Genomic DNA, 24,447 nt, shown 5'->3' with positions numbered 1-24,447 from the left:
CCCTCACATGTATAATATGACAACAATGACATGACACAATGACACAACAATGACATTTGATAACGGACATCAGATACAGCTTGAAAATACCTCTGCCAAATTTTATCGAGATCGGTTCAGATTTGAATACAGCTCCCATATATATCTTTATCCGGTTTGAAGATTTTTATATACCTTCGATATACATTTCCATCCGATTTTACGGTCATTTTCCGTTTTTTTTTTTTACGGGAGCTCTACTAAATACGCATAGTGTTGTTGGGTATCATATAGTCGGGCCGCCCGACTTTTGACCTTGCCTTACTGGTTTTTTCCTCACTCGCAATGATCACAGTGGACCAAAAGATTTCCTAGCTAGAAAGGTAGTTACAATCTCAATTGCAACTACACATCCTCCAAACTAACCTACCGTAAGTTTTCCCCATTCATTAAAACTAAAAACTTATATTTTAAAATAATAGTCTCCTTTTATTTTTCCTGTTTCTTTTCAGAATTTTCATCTAGCATAAATTTACATTATTTTATTCTAATAATTTTTAATTAAAATCCATAAATAATTTCATTTATTTATTGTTGTTTTTTTTTTCCTTAAAGCACCATTAGCCATAGTACTCCTCTTATACATTTAACGCTTTTTGGGATTGAATTTCCTCAAATATTGAGAATCAATCCATGTGAAATTAAATTAATTATTTTCTTCATCCTCGGGATTTGAGTTATTGCCATTGTTTCCTGTGCTGTTATCACCCGTTGTTGTTGTTGTGCTCGTCCTCGTCGTTTCATTGTCATTGCCATTGGCTGTCGAAGTATCATTGGAATTTTGATTCCGCTCACGATTTCTCAGCGAATGTATACAGGCCAGCATACGTATCATAAAAGCAGCCGGTACAGTAATTGTATCTTTGGTCTGTTCCAACATGATGGCATTACGTTTCATTAGCTGGAAGAAGGGCGGAAAAACAATTTAACATTAGTTATGGAAGTTATGTGGAAAGTATTGTGAACAAATATAGCTTTCATACGCAGGGATACGACTATATATCCCAACCATGAAATTTTCTGGGGCCAATTTCTACCACTCGATATGGAAAACAAATAAAATAGTATCAGTCGGTTCTACCGACAGATGTATGCCCCCAGCCTTGAGTTATGATTATTGAAACTGTTGACCCTTTATGGAGGAGGTTTCGAAGCAGTTGCCCAATATTTAACCTTGGGTTAATAAAAATATTGTGATTTGTGTAATTTGAAGAGAACCGGATGCTTTTTTCGGTTTTTCTGGTCGATTTGGTTATTCAAAATTTCGACCCTTTGTAGGGGAGGTACCAGAAGAAATGGTGCGATCTCTACCATATTTATAACAGATCTTATGTTGATGGAAATATTGAGATGTGCCGAGTCTGAATGGAATCGGATGTTAATTTCGTATTTATGAGCTTCGTAGATATTCAAAATGTTGACCATCTTCACACCAGACCTTCGGATAATAAAAATATTGTGATATGTGTAATTTAAAGAGAACCGTAATCTTATTTCGGGTTTTATGATCGTTTTGGTTATTCAAAATTTTGACCCTTTGTGATGGAGGTACCAGAAGCAATGGTCCGATCTATACCATCTTTATAACAGACTTTGTGTTGATAGAACTATTGTGATTTGCCGAGTCTGAATGGAATCGGATGTTAATTTCGTATTTATGAGCTTCGTAGATATTCAAAAGATTGACCCTTTGTGGGGGAGGTACCAGAAGGAGTGGACCGATACATACCATCTTCACACCAGACCTTGGGTTAATAAAAATATTGTAATGTGTGTAATTTGAAGAGAATCGGAAGCTTTTTCGGATTTTAAGATCGTTTTCGTTACTCAAAATGTTGACCCTATGTGGGGGAGGTACCAGAAGGAATGGTGCGATCTCTATCATCTTTATAACAGACATTGTGTTGATAGACATATTGAGATGTGTCAATTTTGAATGGAATCGGACGTTAATTTCGCGTTTTATGAGCTTCATGAATATTCAAAATTTTGACCCTTTGTGGGGGAGGTACCAGAAGGAGTGGACTGAGTGTTAATAAAAATATTGTGATGGATGGAATTTGAAGACAATCGGACTCTTACATCACATTTTATAAGAGTTATAATTATTCAAAATTTTGACCCTCTATGGGGGAGGTACTCAATGGAGTCGGCCGTTATTGTCCATTTTCGCACCTGCCTTAGCATCGACAAAAATATTGGGATTTGCAAAAATTGCACAAAATCGGAAATCTTTCTGCGCAGTAAATTATTTTCTTTGAAAATGTTGACATTTTATGGGAGAGGTACTAGAAGGGGTGGACCTATATTGCCCATCTCCAAACTCGATCTAAGTTTGACAATAAAATTACGATGTACCAAGTTTGGATCAAATCGGATACTCCCTTCGAGAGTTATCGTGCGCACAAGCCAGACAGGCAGACGGGGGGACGGACACCGCTAGATCGACTCCAAATGTCCTGAAACGGATTTGGTCCAAAGAGACCTAGGGTGTAAAACCGTTATTTCGTTATCAAATGATATATACCCTCTCTAGCCATATGACTGAGGTTATAAAAATAGTACAAACTTTGAATATTGAAGTTAATCACCAGTGTCGAAATTCATATCGAAAAATTGGTCTGTACCAGAACTGCAAGAATGTAAAAGTTTTTACGACGATAACCGATTTTCCCTTCATGATATCGAAAAAATTTCAAAACTAGTAGATTCCTGTAGGTTCTGGAACAGAGCAAATATTTTTTCCATTCAAAAATTTTAAGCCAATCAGATTCTTTGGACCAACTTTGGATGGAGTCACGTTAAGCCTATCTTCGAAAAGCAAGTATCTCGGTACTGTTCTCGGCCAAAAATAAAATTGGAAGAGGGACTCCATCGCACTCTACTCTTGCAAGAACTCTATAGAAAAGAGCTGGGGGGCTAAACCGCATTTTATCTAATGGATATATAATTGACTATCCGATTCTCATCTATGGACCCCACTTACATCTTCAGCCTCTTCCTCGTTGAAATTTTTCTCCTTGAGTATGGGTGCCCAGATTTTCACATCATAATCGATGCCCGATGATGCCAAATATGGCAGCTCCGGATGTGGTTGCAAACAATTCACCACATGTTGATCGGCCTGCATTAACATCACCAATTTCCCCGTACGGCGGTCCCATGTGAAAATGTGACCACAATCTGAACCCGACATCACATAGTTGTTGCCCCAGAATGTGGCTTCCTTGATCATGGTACGGGCATTGCGATGACCCGTATATTTCATGCGTAAATAATCGAATATTGCCTCTTTAGTTTCCATTTCCAAATCGGCTAGTTCTTGATTTAATGAAGCCGAATCATCTTGGAAATCGGTATCAGTTGCGGAGTTGGTGTTGGTCGTGCTGCTGTTGGTGGTGGTGTCTTGATTTGTCGAAGATGTTGGATCGGACATTTCAATATCATCGACACTGTGACTGTGAGTGCTGGCTGCTGTCGCTGAATTCGGCAGCGAGTCTTGGGTATCCACAGATGATGAGTGATTTGCAGCCAAGGTACTGGCGGCCGCCCGGCGCCATGCCGAGGATGTTGAGGGACGGGATTCTGTGAAAAAAAAATTAAAAAACAATTCAAAAGCAAAAAAATTGACACTTACCTTCAACATTATCTCTGCTATCCATTACCAAACTTTCATTGCCCTCCTGGGAAGTCTCTCTCAGTGTCTCCTGCATTTGACTTGTCAAGCCCATGCGGGTCCTGGGATCATTTAGCATGCGTGATATAACCTCTGTCATGCGACTCATTATATTGGCCTGTAGCTGAGGCCTTACCTGGCCCACCTCCCCCCTACCACTGACTTCACGTTCCGGCCTTGCATCGGGCCCCGTGTCCGACCAATCACCCCTCAATCTTAGCCTCCGTGTAACCTGCTCCGCCGTCATTGTTGGTGGCGGTGTACTCTCACGATTCAGAAAACGTCCCTTCTTGGACAGGTCATTGATGTCGACACCCTCATTTTTCAAATCAAACAAATATAAATATTCCGATGAGTAACTAACTAAGAGCTCAGACTCGTCAGGACTGTAACGTACACAGGTGATACGAAACTGGCGATTTGTGGGCAGTGGTATGGGATAAGCTTTAACGGGACGCGTATGGCGTTCTGTCGTTGGTATGGAACTATCACTAAAATCGATCACAGATAAATAACGACGATCATAGATGCGCACAACGGCATCGGAACTGCCAACAGCCACATAATTACAACTGATCGGCGCCAAGTCCATGGCATTCACAGCCGATGGACTGAATATGAAAATGTTGTCCTTGCAACAGGTCTTGTGACAGCTGGAGATTTTGCGTAGATCAAATAGCCGTACGGTGCCATCCTCGCCACAGCTCATAAATGTGCGGGGCTCTGTAGGAACTGTCATTACCTCATAGGTGGTACCACTCTTGTGGCAGCTGAACCAACCAACATTGCTGTCATTATCCGAGATGCGTTCATACACCGACGGCATGGGTTCGTCGGAACCCTGACGTCTCCTGATGTATGGCGCCAAGAGTTCGGTGTGCAAGACAATGCCATCTCCGGAACACGAAACAATGGCCTGATCATTGCTCTGTGGCATAAATCGTGCACTGAATATATTCGCACGATGTGCCGTCTTATATTTGAGTAGGACCTGTTGATTGTTGGGATTTGTGACGGCCACAAATTGATCATCCGAACCGCTTATTAAATATTCACCCGTATTATTCCAATGTACCGTATTGACACAGCCCGAATGTATGGGCAAACGACACATAAGACCCAAACGTTGCACATAGTCCAGTGAGTCTTTGGTACTGGCAATTAGATTTTTCCGTATCACATGTGGATTATAGCGGTCGCGTTGTAATATCGTGCGAAACACACTATCCCTGGAGAGTGTGTCGCGTGACATTTCTCCCGCCCGTTCAAAGGGTGAGGCTTTGGGTGTTTTCACAAATGAGCTGCAACGAAAAAAATTATGAAATTAATAAATTTTAAGAAGCGTTTTTTTTTCAATAAGTTCGTGAAGCGTAAAGTTCTTAGAATTTGGAAATATCAATTCTGAATAATCTTTCCAGCAATATTGGTGTTCCTATGATCGAAAAAGTTTCAGAAAATTAGTTCCCAGAGGAATACATCGTTTCCAAAATGAAAATTTCTTACGGAATATATTCTTCACATATTGCAACGAAACTTTATCTCCGAATCCAAATTAGCTGAGCTGCAAAAGTTATTGTTTATAATATTAACCTTTGTAGACATTTGGGGGGCCATAAATCAACAACAAAAATATGTAAACATTGTTATCAACATTTCGGTGAAAGTGAAATCCGCCTATTCTCAAAAATGTCCAAAACCAAAGCAAAGAAACTTCATGCTGATTCGCAAAAAAAACCCAAATATAAACTAAACAGAGTTTCCTTTGATTAGATATCAAATGATAAGGAAACAGACTTGAGGGAGAACTGACATGACAAGAATGTGTCCTAGAAGTGAAGGAACACGCGCATTTTATTGTAATTTTCCTTGGCCGTATTGAGGCAGGTTCATGAGTGCTCTTAATTATTTTATGAAATATTTTTTTTAGTTTTTTTTTATTCGCTAAATACAAATGTTTGAAGAAGCGGTTTACTGATAACGCCCAAGATAAACAAAAGGCATCTTCATCTTGGACATGGAATACTATTTTTACTAAATCTCTTGGATATACTACATAAATGTGTCTTTATCTCAAAGGTATATGTGGCTAGATAAGGAATCAACCAAATGAAATAAAATTGAAAAATATTTTTGAAATTCCACAATTATTGCTCTGATCAGGACCACCGAAAAAATATATAAGAAATCAGAATTGAGACCCTTGATTTAAAAATATTTTTAAAAAATCCTCCAGGAAACATTGAGAAAAATGTCTTGAAAAAAAAAACACAACAAAGATTAAGATTCCTTTAAATCCTTGTATTTTAGGTAATGCTGATAACAATATGATGTTTATGTTTGTCAAACACATCACCAAAGGGGACTTTTTGGTCCTATTTTGAAAATATAGTAAAAAATTGACTTTTGGTAATTTTTTAAAAATATGGTTAACAAGTAAGCAAAGGCTATAGTCGTGCGGGGCCGACCATGTGATACCCTACAACACTACAATATGTTAGAAGCCCCCTTATGACCAAATCCATTTTGGAAGATTTCGCTTTTGAAATTATGTGACGGAGCACTGCCCAGATATTACCCTTAGCATTTTAACCAGGGACATTTGCCCAATATTTACGCACTCCGTCGTATTTTGCGATCATCTCCAAAAGCAAGAGGCCCCTCTGTATCTCCAAATTTAGACTCTTCTATACGATCTTCTTGTCTACGATATTTGGCTATATTCGTCAACGAAATCAACAAAAATGGCAGAAGTTCGCATGTTGTGTATTTCGGCTATCGCCTGTAAGTAATGTTGGTATTTTTCACACAAAAGTAGTGGTCCATTCTACCCGCTGTCCTAAACTCTAACTTCATGCGAGGTTTCTTGTCCTTTGGTTTCTATTTATGACCTTTATAACGGCTGCAAAATCAGGAAGATTTTTAGATGTTGGTCCATTTCAACCCCTAAATATGCTGCGAACATCTTTGAAAACAATAGGCCTAGCTTCTGAGCCTAACCCTTTTCGTGAGGATCAGACGATAATTGCAATCTGTATATAATATCCCAAACCTGTGTTGTAAGGTGGAAAAATATTACAAAATGTGCACCTTAATATTATAAGTCAAATTAAAAAAATCGCATGCGATAAAAAATACGAAAAAAATAAAAAAAAAGACACAAAATACTACAAAATCTATATTAACATCATTTTGGACTTATTTTTATGCGATTTTTTTTAAATTTTATACTTTTATGTCAAGAGGGCATTCTGAATTGACAAAATTTGTCAAAATCGGTCCAGCCATTCTTGAGATATAAGCATTCTATCTAACATCCCCTTCCTATGTATATATACATTGTATATATTTCGCTATATATATCCGATATATTTATTATCGGCATCTACGTAACGGTCAGAATTGACCTGTTCGTCTATTTATGATTTCGCCGGGACTAAAAGTATTCGCGGTTTAATGGAAATTTGACTTTTATTTAACACAAATGTTATAGTCTTTTCACCCACTAAATATTACCCGATGACCATCAAAATTGGAAGGCCCAGCCCGAAGCGACCTGTAGAGCAACTGCAAAATCAGGATTTTTTCAGTTTTTGGTCCATTTCGACCCCTAAATATTGTGCGATCATCTTCAAAAGAAATAGGGTTATATTCTGACCTTAACCCCACCTCCATTCTAAATTACGTGAAGATCGGGCCATAATTGCGACCTGTAGAGTGATTACAAATTAACATGGACAGACGGACGGACATACATAGCTAGATCGACTCAGCTCGGCGAGATAGGAAGATCCATATATACTTTCCTATGTGGGAAACCAATATTTCGAGGTGTTACATAATTTTTGGCCCAATCAAACTTATAATACCCCCAACACAAAGTGTTGTAGGGTATAAAAATACCTTTAAACGGGATGATAACAAGTCAAAATATTCTACAAAAATATTTGTCATGCAATTCTACTATAGGTCATAGAAGCCGTTAAGAGTCTACATCTTACCTGAACCCAAGAAAATCATATATACGAGTATAAAAAACAAGCTAAAAAATATCAGTCGGTTTTGCCGACAGATGTTCGATTATTTAAATTTATTTTCACTTCTGTTATGATCATTCAGGTTTTGACTTCCTCCACTTTATATGAGATATGTGATATAGTCGACCGAAGTATTCCAGTTTCATACATCATCTAATACAAATAAATATATTGGTATGTGCAAAATTACAAGAAAATCGAACATTTATATCCAATTTTATGCGAAATCATAAATTTCATATTCATCTCAGATTTCTGCCTGAGAGAAATATGTTGATATAGTAAGTTGTAAGGAATTGCGGACTTGTTTCGCAAGTTATGACAGATGAAAGTATTAAAAATTGTGACCCCTTGTGGGTAAGCTACCAGAAGGGTTTCGCAGATATATATCATCTTCACAACAGATCTTGTGTTAGCAACAATGTTTGTCTGTTTGAAATTTGAAGAATAAAAGGATGCTTATTTCGCTTTTTTTTTTAACCGTTTTGTTTTTTAAAAATCTTGAACCTTAAATGGGGGAGGCACCAGAAAAAATGGTCCCACCTCTAACAGATCTTGTGTTGATAGAAATATAGAGATGTGCCAAGTCCGAATGGCATCGGGTGTTAATTTGAGCTTCATGGGTATTCAAAATGTTGACTCTTTGTGGGGCAGGTACCAGAAAAAATTGTCCCATCTCTACCATCTTTATAACAGATCTTGTGTTGATAGAAATATTGAGATGTGCTCAGTCTGAATGGCATCGAGTAATAATTTCGTGTTTTATGAGTTTCATGGATATTCAAAATTTTGACCCTTTGTGGAGGAGGTACCAGAGGAGTGGACCGATATATTCCATCTTCACACCAGACCTTACGTTATTAAAAATATTTTGATGTGTGCAATTTGAAGAGAACCGGATGCTTATTTCGGATCTTATGATCGTTTTTGTTATTCAAAACTTTACTCTTTGTTGGGGAGGTACCTGAAGGAATGGACCCATCACTACCATTTTTATAACAGATCTTGTGTACATGCAAATGTTGAGATGTACTAAGTCTGAATGGTAAGGGATGTTAATTTGCGTTTAATTAGCTTCATGGACATTCAAAATTTTGACCCTTTGTGGGGGAGGTACCAGAAGGAGTGGACCAATATATTTCATCTTCATACCAGACCTTGGGTTAATAAAAATATTGGAATGTCTGTAATATGAAGAGAACCGGTTGCTTATTTCCGATTTTATAATCTTTTTGTTTATTCAAAACGTTGACCCTTTGTGGGGGAGGTTTCAGATGGAATGACCACATCTCTACCATGGTACAATGAAGAGAAGGTAGGTCAACTTTGAAAAAATTTCAAGTATAGAGGTCTACCTGTTTGGCTTGTAATGTCAGAATTGCTATCAAAACAATAAAAAAGCAAACAACTTGTTGCATTGATTTTGAATAAATAATTTAAAACCGCGAAAACTGAATGAATGGTCAAAATTTCTTTTCAATATCATGTTCTATATATCTCTTATGGTTTATTTCGCGACAAAAACTGTTGTTGTTGTTGTTGTTGTTGTAGCAGTAGTACATGTGTGTGTTTGTGTTCTGCTAATCTGGTTCCAGCTCCAGGTTTAGAAATTCGGCTACTTTAACGGGCTGTAGCCAGAGATCCTCTGGAGTGAGTTGGGTAGGTTTGGCTGAGCAATTAAAAAGGTGTAGCGTATTGTGCGGGCCTGTATCACACGCCGGGCAGGCGTCACGCACATCTTCATCAATTCGTGCCCAATACGAATTGAGGCGACTACACCATCCTGAACGTAATTGCGCCAAAACTACCCTGGTTTGTCTAGGCAGCTGACGTTCTTCGGCTGCAATGGATGGGGGGTGGACTCCGAGGACGGCATTCACTTTGTAACTGCTAATAGCATCCGCGACTGCATCGGTGTGAATGCCACTCAGACCTGCCTGATAGGCTTCTTGATCTAGAGGCTCTCTCTTGTAGCGCTGGACCTCCCTCTCTAGATCATGTATGTCCTTCCTGACACGCCTGGGTGGGGGAGAGTTATCCACCATGTGATGGTTGGGATGGCTCTCACGGTAACACCCAAGCAGGTACTGCAACGAAAGCATATGATTATGCTGACGTAAGGGAAGGACTTTCGCCTCCTCATGTAGATGGTCCACTGGTGTCATGAGGAGGCACCCTGTCGCAGTTCTCAGGGCAGCGTTCTGGCAGGTCTGGATATTCTTCCACTGCGTAGCACTAGTATTCGCAGACCACACTGGAGCCGCATAGTTGACCACAGACCGACCTATCGCGTTATAAGAGGTCAACAAGGTTTCTTTGTCCGCACCCCAAGAGCTGCCGGCTAGCGCCTTGAGGACCTTGTTCCTACTTTTCATCTTGTCGCAGATAGCTGTGGCTTGCGCGGACGACTTGAACATGCTGTCGAACGTTACCCCAAGAATCTTGGGGTAGTTCGTGGTCGGTATTAAATTCCCCTCGACCTGAACATTCAGCTGTGTTCTCATCTCCGCAGACCATGTGGTAAAGAGTGTGGCCGTTGATTTCGTGGCGGATATTTTCATATTCCTCGCGTGGAAGTATGCGGCAAGCTCCGCGAGATAGGGGTTCAACCTTTCGCATATGTCATCGACCACTGGACCCGACGCCATGATCGTACAATCATCCGCATACGTTACGATCTCAATGCCGTCTGGAGGGCGAGGAATTCCGGAAAGGTAGAGGTTAAACAGTTCCGGAGATATCACCCCACCTTGGGGAACTCCCTGTTTCACTCTACGGGCTTTGGACTTCTTGTTCCGGAATTCCACGTACGACTGGCGTCCACACATATAGTTGATTATCCAACGTTTCAAACTTGGCCGGAGGGTAGTTCTCTGTACGTCCTCAAACAGTGTGGCATGATTGACCGTATCAAATGCCTTTGATAGGTCAAGGGCTACCAACACTGTTCTGTCACACGGCCTGTTCTGGTTTAGTCCTCTACTAATATGTGTGGAAATGGCGTGTAATGCTGTTGTGGTACTATGTTGTGGACGGAATCCATGCTGGTGGTTGGCAACTGCATAGCTTCCTCTAATGCTGGGGAGGAGTAAAGCCTCAAGAGTCTTTGCTACTGGCGACAAAAGCGAAATCGGCCTGTACGATTCGCCTTTACTGGCATCCTTGCCTGGCTTCAGTAGCGGGACCACCCGGCCCATTTTCCAGGTTTCGGGCACTATGTAGGTGGCTAGCGACAAATTGAGAACTTTTGTTAAGTACTCGACTCCCGGCGTATCCAGCTGCTTCAACATTACCATTGAGATTCCGTCCGGGCCCAACGCTTTGGATGACTTAGCGTTACGGATGACATTTGCAACATCACCCATCGTAAACTGTGGTGGTTCCTCCTCGGCGGGAAGAGATCTGATACGACGTAGTACTCTTCGCTTCGCCCTATCACTCTCGGGGTGCTCGACAAATTGTCGGTTAAAATATTCCGCGCACCTCTTCGGATCAGTCACCGTTACGTCGTTAAAAGTGACTGAGGTCCTATCATCCTTTTTTCCAGGGTTCGAGAGCGACTTAACCGTTACCCACAGCTTACTCATATCGGTTCCAATGTTGCAGCACTTCAGATGGTCTAGCCACTTTTTCCTCTTATGCTCCTGCACCAACCGGTTGACTTCCACTGTCAAATCACTGATTCTAGGATCAGTAGGGTTGGTACGACGGAGATCATCACGCTCGTTTGCTAATCCCGCTGCCTCTGCTGGGAAGTTTGGTCTTATCTCGGGTATTCGACCAGCAGGTATATAGCGAGCGGCTGCAGCTCTGATGATGTTTCGGAAAATCCTTTCTGCTACCCGAACATCAGAAGGGTTGGGCAGTTCTCTGAAGCGGCGGTTGGTGAATTCTCTGAACTCTGGCCAGTGAGCTTTCCCATGGTTAAGGAAAGTGCGGCGTTCAGAGGTTATGAAATCGGGCGACCTGCTTATGGAGACGATTATCGGGAGATGGTCTGAGCCAAGAGAAATGACGGGTTGCCAAGTCACGTCATTTATCAGACCGGGTGACACTATGGTTAAATCTGGCGAACTGTGACACTCTCCTCTTATTCGGGTGGGGGCATCCTCGTTAACCGTGCAGAATGTGGAGCAGTCAATCTGCTCTGCCAGCGCTGATCCCCTCTGGTCATTACCTAGGACGGAATGCCACAACTCATGGTGGGCATTAAAATCCCCTAGTACCAGGCGGTTATTGCCTACCAATAATGGGCTAATATCAGGCAAATAACGTGGTTCACAGCTATTAATCGGCGGGATATACACATTAAGCACCTCTACCTCGGCAGTTCCACACTTGACTGCTACCCCCATACATTCCATGTATGGGTCACTAGAGACTAGCTCAAGCGAGATAGGTCTGTACTGAACAGAATGGTGTAACAGGAACGCTAATCCCCCACCTCCACTTCTGGTGCGATCCTTCCTTAGTACGTTGTAACCATAACAACGTTGTAGGCTGCAATTTTCATTCAGCTTGGTTTCCTGCACCGCTGCGATCTTAATATTCCTCCGACTCATAAATTCCACTATCTCATCTATTTTGCCTCGAAGTCCGTTGCAATTGAATTGCAAGAATGATGCACAATCCGGAGTTGGAACAGCAACATGTGGCGTTAGGTGCTGCGGTGTTGGTTGCTGTTCTGGAGACTGCGGTGGAGTGCCATACTCCGACGACGTCTCTGACGAGGACGACGAAGAAGAGGACTCGCTGGGGACTACGTTACTGCAGCAAGTCGCAACATAATCCCTTTCGCTGTAGTCTCGCAAACGCCTTAATCCGGAACAGTTCTTGAAGTGCACCCACTCTCTGCATCCATTACATCGCACCGAGACAGATCTGTGGTGGATGACGTTCTGACAAACCGAGCAGAACCAAGGTCCGGGGTTTTCCTCAATCCCGGCACGGACCAATAAAATCCGGAGCAAGCATTCCGGGATATGCTGCTCCCAATGCAGAAAAATAAACAAACACAAACATGTACATACTGGGTTGGCAGCCGCTGGCCGAAACAGGAAACTTGTTGTTTCGGGTCAATCCGGTATCGTAGAACCCGCTGCCGTGGGATTGTCGATGATTTTGTCGATGCATTCGTTGCAATAAGCATTTCGAAAACGCCCGAATTTGAATATTTTCTGAACAATTTTTTATTATTGAAAAGAAGACACACACATAAGTAAATGAAGTTGACATATTAAGCCAGAAAAATAAAAAAATTTAAATCATATGGTAGTTCTGCCCTACCTTGAATTCATTGTACCATGATCTCTACCATCTTTATTACAGATCCTGTATTTATAGAAATATTGAAATGTGCCAAGCTTAAATGGAATCGGATGTTAATTTCGTGTTTTATTAGTTTCATGGATATCCAAAATTTTGACCCTTTGTGGAGGAGGTACCAAAAGAAATGGTCCAGCCATCTTCACACCAGGCCATGGGTTAATAAAAATATTGTGATGTGTGTAATTTAAAGACAATCAGACTTTAACATCACATTTTACAAGAGTTATAATTATTCAAAATGTTAACCCTTTGTGGGGGAGGTACTTGATGGAGTGGACCGATATTGTCCATTTTCGCCCTTGACCCAGCACTAATGCAAATATTCGGATTTGCAAAGTTGGAGAACCATCGGATTACCCCATGGTACAATGAAGAGAAGGTAGGTCAACTTTAAAAAAATTGCAGGTATATAGGTCTACCTGTTTGGCTTGTAATGTCAGAATTAGTATCAAAACAATAAAAAATCAAACAACTTGTTGCATTTATTTTGAATAAGTAATTTAAAACCGCGAAAACTGAATGAATGGTCAAAATTACTTTTCAATATCATGTTCTATATATCTCTTATGGTTTATTTCGCGACAAAAACTGTAGATTTTGTCGATGCATTCGTTGCAATAAGAATTTTGAAAACACCCTAATTTGAAAATTTTGGAACAATTTTTTATTATTGAAAAGAAGACTCACACATAAGCAAATGAAGTTGACATATTAAGCCAGAAAAATAAAAAAAATTAAATCATATGGTAGTTCTGCCCTACCTTGAATTCATTGTACCATGGATTACCCTTTCTTTTTCTGTGCAGTAAAACATTTTTTTTTTTTTTTTTTAAATTCCGACGTTTTTTTGGGGGAGGTACCAGAATTAGTGGACCGATATTGCCAATCTTCGAACTCGATATATGTTTAATAATAATATTACGGTGTCCCAGGTTTCAATCAAATCGGATACTTCCTTCGAGAGTTATCGTGCGCACCAGCCAACCAGACAGATTGACGGACATCGTTAGATCGACTCCAAATGTCCTGAAACGGATTTGGTCCAAAGAGACCTAAGGTCTACAACCGTTATTTTGATGAGGCACGTTTTGATCGTATCCAATGATATATACTCTCTCTCTCTCTCTTTGAGGGTATAATAAATTGGTCAAGAGTCTCTTGGGAAATGTTTCTGTAAATTCTAACGTTATTGCTCTGACGGTACGTGATAAAATGTCGAAGTTAATTCCACATTTATTGTTCTGATTGTACAAGGAATATATTTAAAAATGCACAATTTTCTTCATTTCTATATTTTTTTGTTCGACGGGGAACAAAAAATTTGATTATTGAAAATGTTTAAGATTTAAATAATCTGGATTGTGGAACCTCAAGGCATTTAATAGTTTTCCTCAATACAATTTTATGACCTTATGAGGCTAAAGTGTTCCCTATAGAATGAATAATTGAATAAACAAATAAATAATGCAATCAGTAAATAAAAGACCACCAGGGAGTAAAAGCTTATCACGGGTCCTGCAAAAATATAATATCACTTATATATTGCAGACCAATAAAAGATCCGTTTTTGAAGACCTTCTTATCGCGTTCCATGGTTAGAATAATTTCCTTCATTGTCCTCCTCATAATTTATGACAAATTAGAAATAGGTACTTTTTATTTCTTGATTACATTTGCTTAAATAACATGCCTACATTATTCTCTAGCTTTATACTAAGTTGTTTATGGTAGAGGCCCCCTAGCACAAACATTTGTTTTTCGTCATACCAATGAATGAGGGACGGAACGTGAATACCCACAATACTCTTCTTGGGTAGACAAGAAAAAAAAACACCCAAACACATGGATGGTTGAATGAAAGCAAAAAAAATATATTGGCTGGGCTCCCAAAACTAAAGAACCTACTAATGATGGTGGTGATGACCACACAGCGTAATGCAACAACGTCAGGAAAAAAGCAGGGGAACAACAACTTGCTCTTTTTAAAACCAATCAATACAAGAGATATTACAACAATATTAGATTTACAAATTTTGATGAACCACCTTCGTTAAGGACTCCTTAAAGACACCAATTAAAAGCTAAATAAAAAAAGAAATATGTGCAGCGATTGAAGAGGGGGGCCTGTAGTGTTACCACAACTAAGAACCCACACAAGCACCTTTCTATCAAAGTGCCAGCCAAATTACGCACACACATTCCGTGACGTATGCCTGCGAATTCTTTGTTTTCAAAACAGATAACTACAAATTACATTTGACCATAACTTGGGCTAATTTCCGTATCGGCTCAATGTTGATAGAAATACAAAAAAATATGAACTATAGTACACACATTGGGAAGGGACCTTGCTTGCCTGCTTATTATTGCCCATCAATAAAGTGCAATAAATATAATGCATACGTTTTTTTTATTTTCTTCTTATTGTTGTTTTTTTACTTTTATCTTTTATATATTACTTGCAATCTTTCGTGGGTTCTTTTATAATTGTTAATATGTTATGTTAATTTACCTAAAATTTCACTTGCACAAAACAAAAATAAGTTTTTATTCTTTTAAATGGATTTCTTTAAAAACTTTTTTCTATGCACTTTTATCTGCCGACATCAACACTTATCAACTTATTTAACTAATAAGAAAAATTCAAACTGATAATCTTTTGACAGTTGGGAGAGAACAAGAGAGAGAGAGATTAGAATTTCGTTTTTATTCTTTTGTTTAGAATAGGATGAAATGGAGAATGTGAAAACTTTATGATATGGCAACATGGTTAACATTTCGTTTTAACCCATTTGAAACGCCGTCCCATCTGGACCTACATAAGGTCGGCCAGGAAGCGAATTGGTAAAAAATATCTTTTAATTTTAATGTCAATTTTTTTTTCTAGGCGAAAAAACTTATTTCGCCTTGACATCTAATAATCACGGCAAATTTGTTAATTGCCAACAAAGAAAAACAAAACCAAAAGGAAAGCATCATGTATCAGAATGTCGACTTTTGTGTTGGAGGTACCAATGAGTACACCGAAACATGCATTGTATTTGTAAAAATATTGGAATATGTGCATTTTAGATTAAATAAGAAGATTATTATGCATTTTATGAGGGATAAATATATTCAAAATTTTGACCCTTTGTTTGGGAGGTACTTGAGAGTGGACTGATATCGTCCTAGCACTGATATGGTTATTGGGATGCAAAGAGTTTGAACAAAATTGGATGATCTGTTTTTGTTGTAGTAGGTAAATTATTTTCTTTGAAATTGTGGACCTTTGACCTTTGTTAAGGTAGGTACCAGTAGGATTGGACCAATATTGCTCATCTACGAACTCGATCTATGTTTTCTAAACCAAATCGGTAGTTCTCTTCGATATTTATCCTGTGCATCAAATGGATGGAGAGGTGTCTGTCCCTCTAGATCGATTCCAAATGTCCTGAAACGGAAGGGTTTCGAACCGTTGTTTCGATGCCCGTATCAAATTTTATTCCTATCAATTATTCATACAGGGTGAGATAAAAAAAACTGCAACAAAATCAAATGACATTTTTTTAAATTTTATTGAAATATCGGAAATAGCATCAAATTTTAGAATTGGCCTTCAAACGGTCAATGAAACCGTCACACGCTGTCCGAATGTTGCTCTGCGGGTGATCGGCACTTTGGTATTTTTTAGTGCCAACCTTGCTTTCCAAAATACTCCAAACACAATAGTCCAACGGATTGGTATCCGAAGATGTTGGTGGCCGTTGTGCGCTGGAAATGAAACGAGGAACCTCATTTTGAAACCATTCATGGGTGGCGTATGCTGAGTGCGATGGTGCTAAGTAATGTTGAAATGTCCAAGATCTGCGGTCAAAAGGTTTGCGTGCTTGAGGCTTTAATACACCCTCCAGAACATTTTCGCGATAATATTCGGATAATATTTTCTCATCGGGGAAAACCAAAAAAAAACCAAGCCAAGCGAAGCAACTCTTTTTTGAGTTTATTTTTTTTCTGGTGCGGTGTAAGTTCTGGATTTTTTTGGAATTTCAATGGCTTTACCCCGAGCTCATTTTTCAATATAAAGGTAGACGCGTCAACAAAGGTCAAGGGAAAATGAACGGTCAAACCAATTTTGGAATTGAAAATTTTGAATGAAAAAGTATTCAAATTTATAAAAATTGTTAAAAGAAAAACACACAATCGTAATAAAAGCAATTGCATTCTTGCAGTTCTGGAACAGACCAACATATTATAATAACCTCCGATTGTCGTCGTTTAAGAAAACTTATAAAAATATTACTTATATTTGAAAAAAAAAAATTAAAATTTTTGACATAGGTAGCAGTTGAGTTACTGAGATTTTGAAAATTCTCATTGGAAAAATTTTCCCAGTTGGAATTACACATTATCATCAGCTGATAGATGTGAATCATTGCCGATCTGAAACGTTTAAACCGTGGTAAAACTAAGAAGGTAGAGTCTTGCAGTCATGAGTCAGTCAAAATTATAAACATGATAACATCTTATTGTCGAAATGTATACTTACAGACTGTAAAAAAAGTTGATTTCACTCGAATCATTCGTGTTCAAACGTATTCTTTTTAATTTGGTTTTTTATAAATATGTTGAAAGATCTCGTCCATTCCCGAACAGCTTTGATATTTTAATGTTTCCATAACCATTATTTTTTTTTAATTTTTTAGGAGTTATGCTGGTTGTGGCAACCCCAATAAATTCAAATTTTATCAAAAAATTGTAAAATAAAATTTAAAAATGCCAAGCAAATATTTGAAGATGCGCCAACTAAAAGTTGATTTGTAAAAACAGTTCATATATAAATTCCCCATCCTATCCATACAATTTTGGCGTACTTCTGTAACAAACAGCACGTTTCTGTTCAAAACTAGGGGCCGCCTCCTATAATTTTTTTCTGACATTTTCGTTTGTATTTTTTGTTACAAAACCCACAAAAACCAAAAAAGAAGGGCGAAAATCTTTCTTGGGTTTGTCACTGACAGAAAAAAATAGGGTAAGTGTGCCTAAGTTCGGCATGTCCCAGTAGTCGGCACTTTTTAATTTTAAGCCCAAATAAATGAAACTATTATAACTAAATGTATTTTGTTTACTTCAAATATATTATCAGCTATCTTTGTGTACAATTTCGCTAAGAAAAGATGAATTATTCTAATAAAAATTAAATTTTTGTCTGTGAAGGTCCTCAACAATCCATATTCTTAAGAAAAGTACAATAAAGACGTCGAATCAGTTTAACTTAACAAAAATATTATATTTTATTGAATTAATTTATTATTGTTATTAATTATTCTTACAAAAAAATTGGTATGCCGACTGTTGGAACATGCCATACCGACAATTGACAAGTGGTGTCGACTACTGGCTAAAAAGCATTGTTTTAAGTTATTAAAACTTTAATTATTATTGCAAAAACTATACAAAATTTCGAATCTGAATAAATTAACTTTGTAATAATTGAAAAGTTCCACTCAGAATGGTGAGCGATTAAAAACGCGAAAATCCTAAAAGTGCCGACTACTGGTACACTTACCCTACTATTTTTTTTTAGTTCTGGAAAGTTCGTTATCAAATCCTCTCATTCCATTTTCTATGCTATCAATTCACCTAACATGCCAATGATGGATGGATTAAAAAGCTAGTTCCGCGCTCTTTTAGTGAATGTGTTCAATTTTCTCATGCCTCATTCGTAAACAACAGAGTACCCGGAGTCTTTGCTTTCTGTTTATTTTTTATCAAGTATTTGCTTTTTGGCCTTTATATTCGCTTCGTTGGGGACGAAGTACCACTTGGCATCAAAAGGAAAAAAGCATTGAGGACTACATAAGTCAACTTAAAATCGCCTCTTTTGAAACCGAAAAACACACTTTAGGGTGGCACAAGTAGGGTTTTTGGCAACGTTCCGTATACCCAACCTCCTTTGCTACCAAACAGACCTGCTCCAAAGAAAACAAAAACATAGTAATGAGCTGTAATTATGCCGATGGCCTGTCACCCTATGAAAACAAAGGAGTATTGGGCATTGCCGAAAAATTTGATAGTGCCGAGGAAATCGAGAAGAAAATCAATCAAATAATTGAAATGTTGGAAACTTCCAAGCATGTTGTTGTACATACCGGAGCGGGTATATCAACTACTGCGGGAATTCCGGATTTTCGGTAGGCATAACTAAGGGGAAAAACTCGGTATATTTAGAGAGGCTTGATGTATTTATCCCGGATTTTGTTTTCAAAATTTTTGCAAGTAGGAGTTACCCAAAGAAGGGGTGGACGTTTTTATTTATGGTCTGTTCCAGAACTGCAAGAATGTAAAAGTTTTTACTACGATAACCGATACTCCCTTTATGATATCGAAGAAAATTGCAAAACTAGTAGATTTTTGCAGGTTCTGGAACAGAGCATTAGTGTACAATGCCGGGGAATTGTTCTGGTATATATTTGTGTAAAATTATAGCTGATTTGGAAAACATAAGCTTGGTGTAATAGGGAACTCATAACCACTCGAAATTTTTCATTTTCAGTGGTCCCAAAGGTGTCTGGACTTTGGAGGAAAAAGGTGAGAAGCCTAATTTAAATATATCATTCAACGATGCTGTACCCACTGTTACACATATGGCATTACGTTGCCTGGTGGAAAAAGGCTATGTCCAATATATTGTCTCACAAAATATTGATGGGCTACATTTGAAATCGGGTTTAGCGCGACGTTATCTATCCGAATTACATGGTAATATGTTTATCGAACAATGTAACAAATGTCGTCGACAATTTGTTCGGACGACGGCTGCCGAAACTGTTGGCCAAAAACCATGTGGTGGAGCTTGTCGGCGTTCATGTCGTGGTGGCATACTTTTGGACAATATCTTAGACTGGGAACATGATTTGCCCGAAAGGGACTTAGATTTGGCATTTATGCATTCCACGTAAGTTCCACTGGAATTTGCTCCATTAACAATCATTTATTAATAATTATTTGTATATTTCTATATTAGTTTGGCCGATTTAAATATTACCCTGGGCACAACCCTTCAAATCATTCCAAGTGGCAATTTACCCTTAAAAAATAAAAAGCACAATGGAAAGCTGGTTATATGCAATTTGCAACCAACCAAACATGTAGGTGTTACACTTTTGAAGTCTTGCCGAACTTTTCTCATAATTTTTGTATCCTTGTTCTTCAGGACAAAAAAGCCGATCTTATTATACACACCTATGTTGATGATATCCTTAGTAAAATTTGCAAACGTTTGGGTTTAGAAATACCCAACTACAGTCACGATGAGGATCCCACCAAGTCACCAAATGACGATAATCAAGAATGGACTATTCCCGCGCAACAAGTTAAAGAAATTGAAAAGTTGTATAATGCCAAACAGAAAGCTGCATCAGCCCAACGTAAGGCAGGCAAAACACAATTTACATTCTTTACAAAGAAAGAACCCGTAATCTCCAAAAAGAAGCGCAAAGCTGAAGATGCAGCAGATAGTGACGATGGCATAGAAAGAAAAGTGAAAAATGAAAAGTAAACATAGCATAAACGTATCTCAATTATGATATAAAGTATTAGGTGTAGAGTAAAGTCTTCTTATCTAAGAGAAATTCATTTTGTATGCATTTTTCTAACTATACTATAGTTATATGTCTCTCTTTATATAATGTATGTGTATGTATATTTGATTTATTTTTAATTTTAAGTACATAATTGAACTGATGTTATATTTTTTAATGATAAAAACCCATACATTTTAACAAAATAAAATCTTATTCGAAGATTATTTTCTTGTCTTTTTCTTATTTTTTCTTCGGCAAGTTTCCCTTTCATCCACATGTTTTGAAATTTTCCGATTGAAGTTCCCTTGAATCCGTTGATTTTAGGTATGTGGTTGACGAAGATAATATTACAGACAAAAACACGAGGATTAATTTGGCCAGACAATTTTTACCGTAAAGCAAGTCGACAAAAGCGTCATTTGGTCCTTTTTCAAAAATATGTTTAAAAACTCCCTTTAAGCGGCATCGTAGAAAGTCAAAGTAGTCGACAAAATTATTTGTCATAAGAATCAAGAGTCTCAACCTTACCTAAACGCCAGGAAGTGATATATATAAACATTTTAGGTTTAAAGTCGTACTCTATGGGAGTTTTTTAAAAAATCTCCAACAAAGCATAATTTTAGAAGTGTGATGTCAAAGACAAAAATATTTTCCGTCGAATTTCACTATAAGTCACCAAAGAAAAGAAATTTCTATTTCCACTTCATGCCAAGAAAATATTTTCCGATTATTTTTGATTTTGATATATTTGATGCTGCCATTTCTAAGGCACTCGTCCGACAGCTGTTAAAATTATTCCAGTGACAACCAAAAACATTTTGGTGAGCATTTTTCAGAAAAAAAGTTATTCGTGATGCAATTCAAGCGTGATAGTGTGATTTCTTTATATTTGGATGGCGAACCACAAGTGGCTATCGTTAGAGGACTCCAGCATTTAAATGTGAATAAATCTTTTGTGTCTTGTACCAGCGCTCATTACCGTGATTACCGTGGACGGAAAAAAAGAGCAACATCAGCTGAAATGGTTCGAAAAGTAAAGAAGCGACTTGATCGAAACCCACGTTGCAGTTGCTAAAAATGGCTCGTGAGCTGAACATATCGCAATATTCCATTCGGCAAATATTGAAAAATGATAGCTGTTTCCATTGAAATTCCTAAAAGTGAAAGAAAATAGACTCAAAAAAACTATAGAGTTGCTTCGCTTGACCGAAAGTGGTGAACTGCCGAATTTGGTTTTTTCCTGATGAGAAAACATTCGTTGTCCAGCAGTTTGTAAACAAACAAAATGATCGTGTGTTACTTGCCAGAGAGGTCAGCTGAAAATGTGCACCCTCGGTTGGCCACCAGAAATCAAGTGCCGGTCATGATGATAGTGTGGGCCGCCATAACAGCCGATGGTCGCTCTTCACTCGTATTAATCGACCGTGGCATCAGAATAAATGCAGAATATTATCGCGAAAATATCCTGGAAAGTGTATTAGAGCCTTGGACACGCAGACCTTGGACATTCCTCAGCACAATCGCACTCAGCAGGCGCCACCCAAGAATGATTACAAAATGAGGTTCCTCGCTTCATTTCCAGCTCACAATGGCCACCAAAATCTCCGGATACCAATATTGTGTCTGGAGTATTTTGGAAAGCAAGGATGGAACTAAAAAATACCAAAGTGTCGATTACCTCAAGCAAGCGCTTCGCCTGGAATGGGCCAAAATTCCGCAGAGCAACATTCGGACAGCGTGTGATGTTTCGTTGGCCGTTTGAAGGCCATAATTTGTGCCAAAAATGACCAATTCGAACAAATCTAAACTTATTCTAAAATTTGATGCTATCTCCGACATTTTTTTGCTTTTGATTCAATAAAATTTAAAAAAATGCATGAATTATGGCGTTTACTTTGGTGCAGTTTTTTAATCGCACCCTGTATATTCTTGATAAATATAAAATTCTATTCCGATTTAGCGATGTCCGTCCGTCTGGGGAAATCACTCTAGCTTCCGAACGAGATGAAGTAGGTTGAGACAATTTTACTCAAAAGTATGTTATGTCGGCAGAACTTTTGGCATTGAAAATGGAATACTACAACCTATGACAGAAAATTGTTTGTGCAGGTCCACGTCTTCGTATAGCCCCCTATAACAGTACCTCCCGATATTCGATATTTTGATGATTTAGCGACATTATACACCGGAATTGTTTCAAATTTTGTATTTGAAGTTCGTAATGGATTCCAAATACTATGACAGAAAAATATATGTGCAGGTCCATGTCTTCGTATAGCCCTCATTCAACGGTACCTCTTGATATTCGGTGTTTTTAAGATTTTAGCGACATTATTCACCGGAATTGTTTCAAATTTGGTATTTAGATTTCGTAATGGATACTACAGCCTAAGACAGAAAATTGTCTGTTTGACGTAATCGTATAGCCCTCATACAACGGTACCTCCCGATATTCGGTATTTAGATGATTTTAGCGATATTATTCTCCGGAAATATTTCAAATTTGGTATTTGAAGTTCGTAATGGAAACTACAGTCTATGCCAGAAAATTGTCTGTGCATGTCCACGTCTTCGTAAAGACCCCAATATAACGGCTAATATTCGGTATTTTTGAGATTTTATAGGAATTTTTAACGGATTTTATTTTTTTGAAAATTTCCAAATTTGTTCCAAATGCTTTTTCATTCATTCCAACTGATTTTTTACTAGTTTATGTTGCGATTGACTCCCAGAGCTTTGCTTGATCGTAAGTTTGATGCTTTGCATCAATTTTCAAGTTCTGTTCCCTCCCTACCTTTCCCTAAAATAAAACAAGTTTTCTTTTTTTTTTCTATTACTTTTCTTTCGATCAAATTCTTAGAAGGAAATTGGTAAAACTTTATTGTTTTTTGTTGTTTATATTATTCTGTAATGGGTTTTGGAAGGGGTGGGGTTGGGTATTCTTAAACAAAAACTTATACTGAGAGAGAAAAAAATCTTAAAAATTACAAATGAAAACAAAAAAAAAAAAACAATATCATTAATAATAAAAAAGGTAAGGTAGAGAAAAAATGCATTATATTTACAGACAAGTACCAAGATGTAGGTTTTGCTCTGATCATATCTTCCGTATATATAAAGGTATGAAGGAGATGGGCGGGAGGGTATGTACAGAAACTAGATTCTTTAAGGAAAATGAAAATATAACCTAAAAACAAATGAGTTGGGGGGTTGAAACAAGTTATAAAAAAATGTCTTAAATATTTAAACAATTTTGTTTTGTATTTTCTTTCTTTTAAATATATATATTTTTGTATAACAAGCTGTTGCTTTTTTTGAAAAGGCAAATGAGATATTTTATTTGTTTTAAATTAAAATTTCGTTTCAGTTTTTGTTTTTTTGGTATTTAAAAAATTTTCTTTTCATTTTTTGTTCTACATACTACATAGATATTTATATATATATATAAATATTTATATACAAAACACATAGTATATATATCATATATCGAAAGAGAGGCCACCAATTATTGATTATCAATTTTGTTGTTATTATTTCTTTAAATTTTATTCGAAATTAAAGTTTGAAAATAACAATAGACCTAAACAAAATTTGTTTATTAAAGCTGGCCAAGAAAGACATAAAATACATAACAGAATATCAGTTGAGATGATGAAAGTTTGTTGAGATATGGGGATATGTTTTGGTTTAACTCTGATTGAAATGTCAGATTCTCTCATATGCCACTGAATATAAAATATCCAAATAGAGTGGGGGGGGGGGGTAATTTTTACTTTACCATTAAAAAAAATAAAAAATCTTAGTA

At 37.7% G+C, this 24,447-nt stretch overlaps 2 protein-coding genes and 1 long non-coding RNA gene across 3 annotated transcripts; 2 read left to right on the top strand and 1 right to left on the bottom strand.

The window, feature by feature from the left end:
- The first annotated feature begins 48 nt into the window (after nucleotides 1–48).
- LOC131805763 (uncharacterized) lies at nucleotides 49–566 on the top strand. Its single transcript, XR_009343817.1, has 2 exons — nucleotides 49–410; nucleotides 492–566. It is a non-coding gene; the product is annotated as an uncharacterized LOC131805763 (long non-coding RNA).
- On the bottom strand, nucleotides 443–15,729 carry LOC101899584 (DDB1- and CUL4-associated factor 6). Its single transcript, XM_059129342.1, has 4 exons — nucleotides 15,590–15,729; nucleotides 3,677–5,016; nucleotides 3,026–3,624; nucleotides 443–940 (listed from the first exon to the last, which is right to left on the bottom strand). The coding sequence occupies exons 2-4, from the start codon at nucleotides 4,965–4,967 to the stop codon at nucleotides 686–688; spliced, it is 2,145 nt and encodes a 714-aa protein (XP_058985325.1). The 5' UTR covers nucleotides 4,968–5,016; nucleotides 15,590–15,729; the 3' UTR covers nucleotides 443–685.
- Nucleotides 15,730–18,780: 3,051 nt separating this feature from the next.
- LOC101900605 (NAD-dependent protein deacetylase Sirt6) lies at nucleotides 18,781–20,826 on the top strand. The gene is made up of 4 exons (XM_005184039.4): nucleotides 18,781–19,250; nucleotides 19,613–20,014; nucleotides 20,084–20,207; nucleotides 20,273–20,826. The coding sequence occupies exons 1-4, from the start codon at nucleotides 19,057–19,059 to the stop codon at nucleotides 20,615–20,617; spliced, it is 1,065 nt and encodes a 354-aa protein (XP_005184096.1). The 5' UTR covers nucleotides 18,781–19,056; the 3' UTR covers nucleotides 20,618–20,826.
- Nucleotides 20,827–24,447: the final 3,621 nt, after the last annotated feature.

The sequence above is a fragment of the Musca domestica genome, unplaced genomic scaffold (genome assembly GCF_030504385.1).
Source record: "Musca domestica strain aabys unplaced genomic scaffold, Musca_domestica.polishedcontigs.V.1.1 60, whole genome shotgun sequence".
NCBI classification, from domain to species: Eukaryota; Metazoa; Arthropoda; class Insecta; order Diptera; family Muscidae; genus Musca; species Musca domestica.
Note: the sequence above shows the minus strand (reverse complement) of the source record. Positions and strands in the feature narration are given on the sequence as shown.

Bases quoted from the DNA above. Each gene is read 5' to 3' on its own strand.
- LOC101899584 (XM_059129342.1), bottom strand. From the start codon at position 4,967: ATGTCACGCGACACACTCTCCAGGGATAGTGTGTTTCGCACGATATTA. The intron at 3,625-3,676 runs GTAAGTGTCAAT...TTTTTTTCACAG, and splicing joins TAGCAGAGATAATGTTGAAG to AATCCCGTCCCTCAACATCC. The intron at 941-3,025 runs GTAAGTGGGGTC...CCCTTCTTCCAG, and splicing joins ACGAGGAAGAGGCTGAAGAT to CTAATGAAACGTAATGCCAT.
- LOC101900605 (XM_005184039.4), top strand. From the start codon at position 19,057: ATGAGCTGTAATTATGCCGATGGCCTGTCACCCTATGAAAACAAAGGA. The intron at 19,251-19,612 runs GTAGGCATAACT...TTTCATTTTCAG, and splicing joins GCGGGAATTCCGGATTTTCG to TGGTCCCAAAGGTGTCTGGA. The intron at 20,208-20,272 runs GTAGGTGTTACA...CTTGTTCTTCAG, and splicing joins ATTTGCAACCAACCAAACAT to GACAAAAAAGCCGATCTTAT.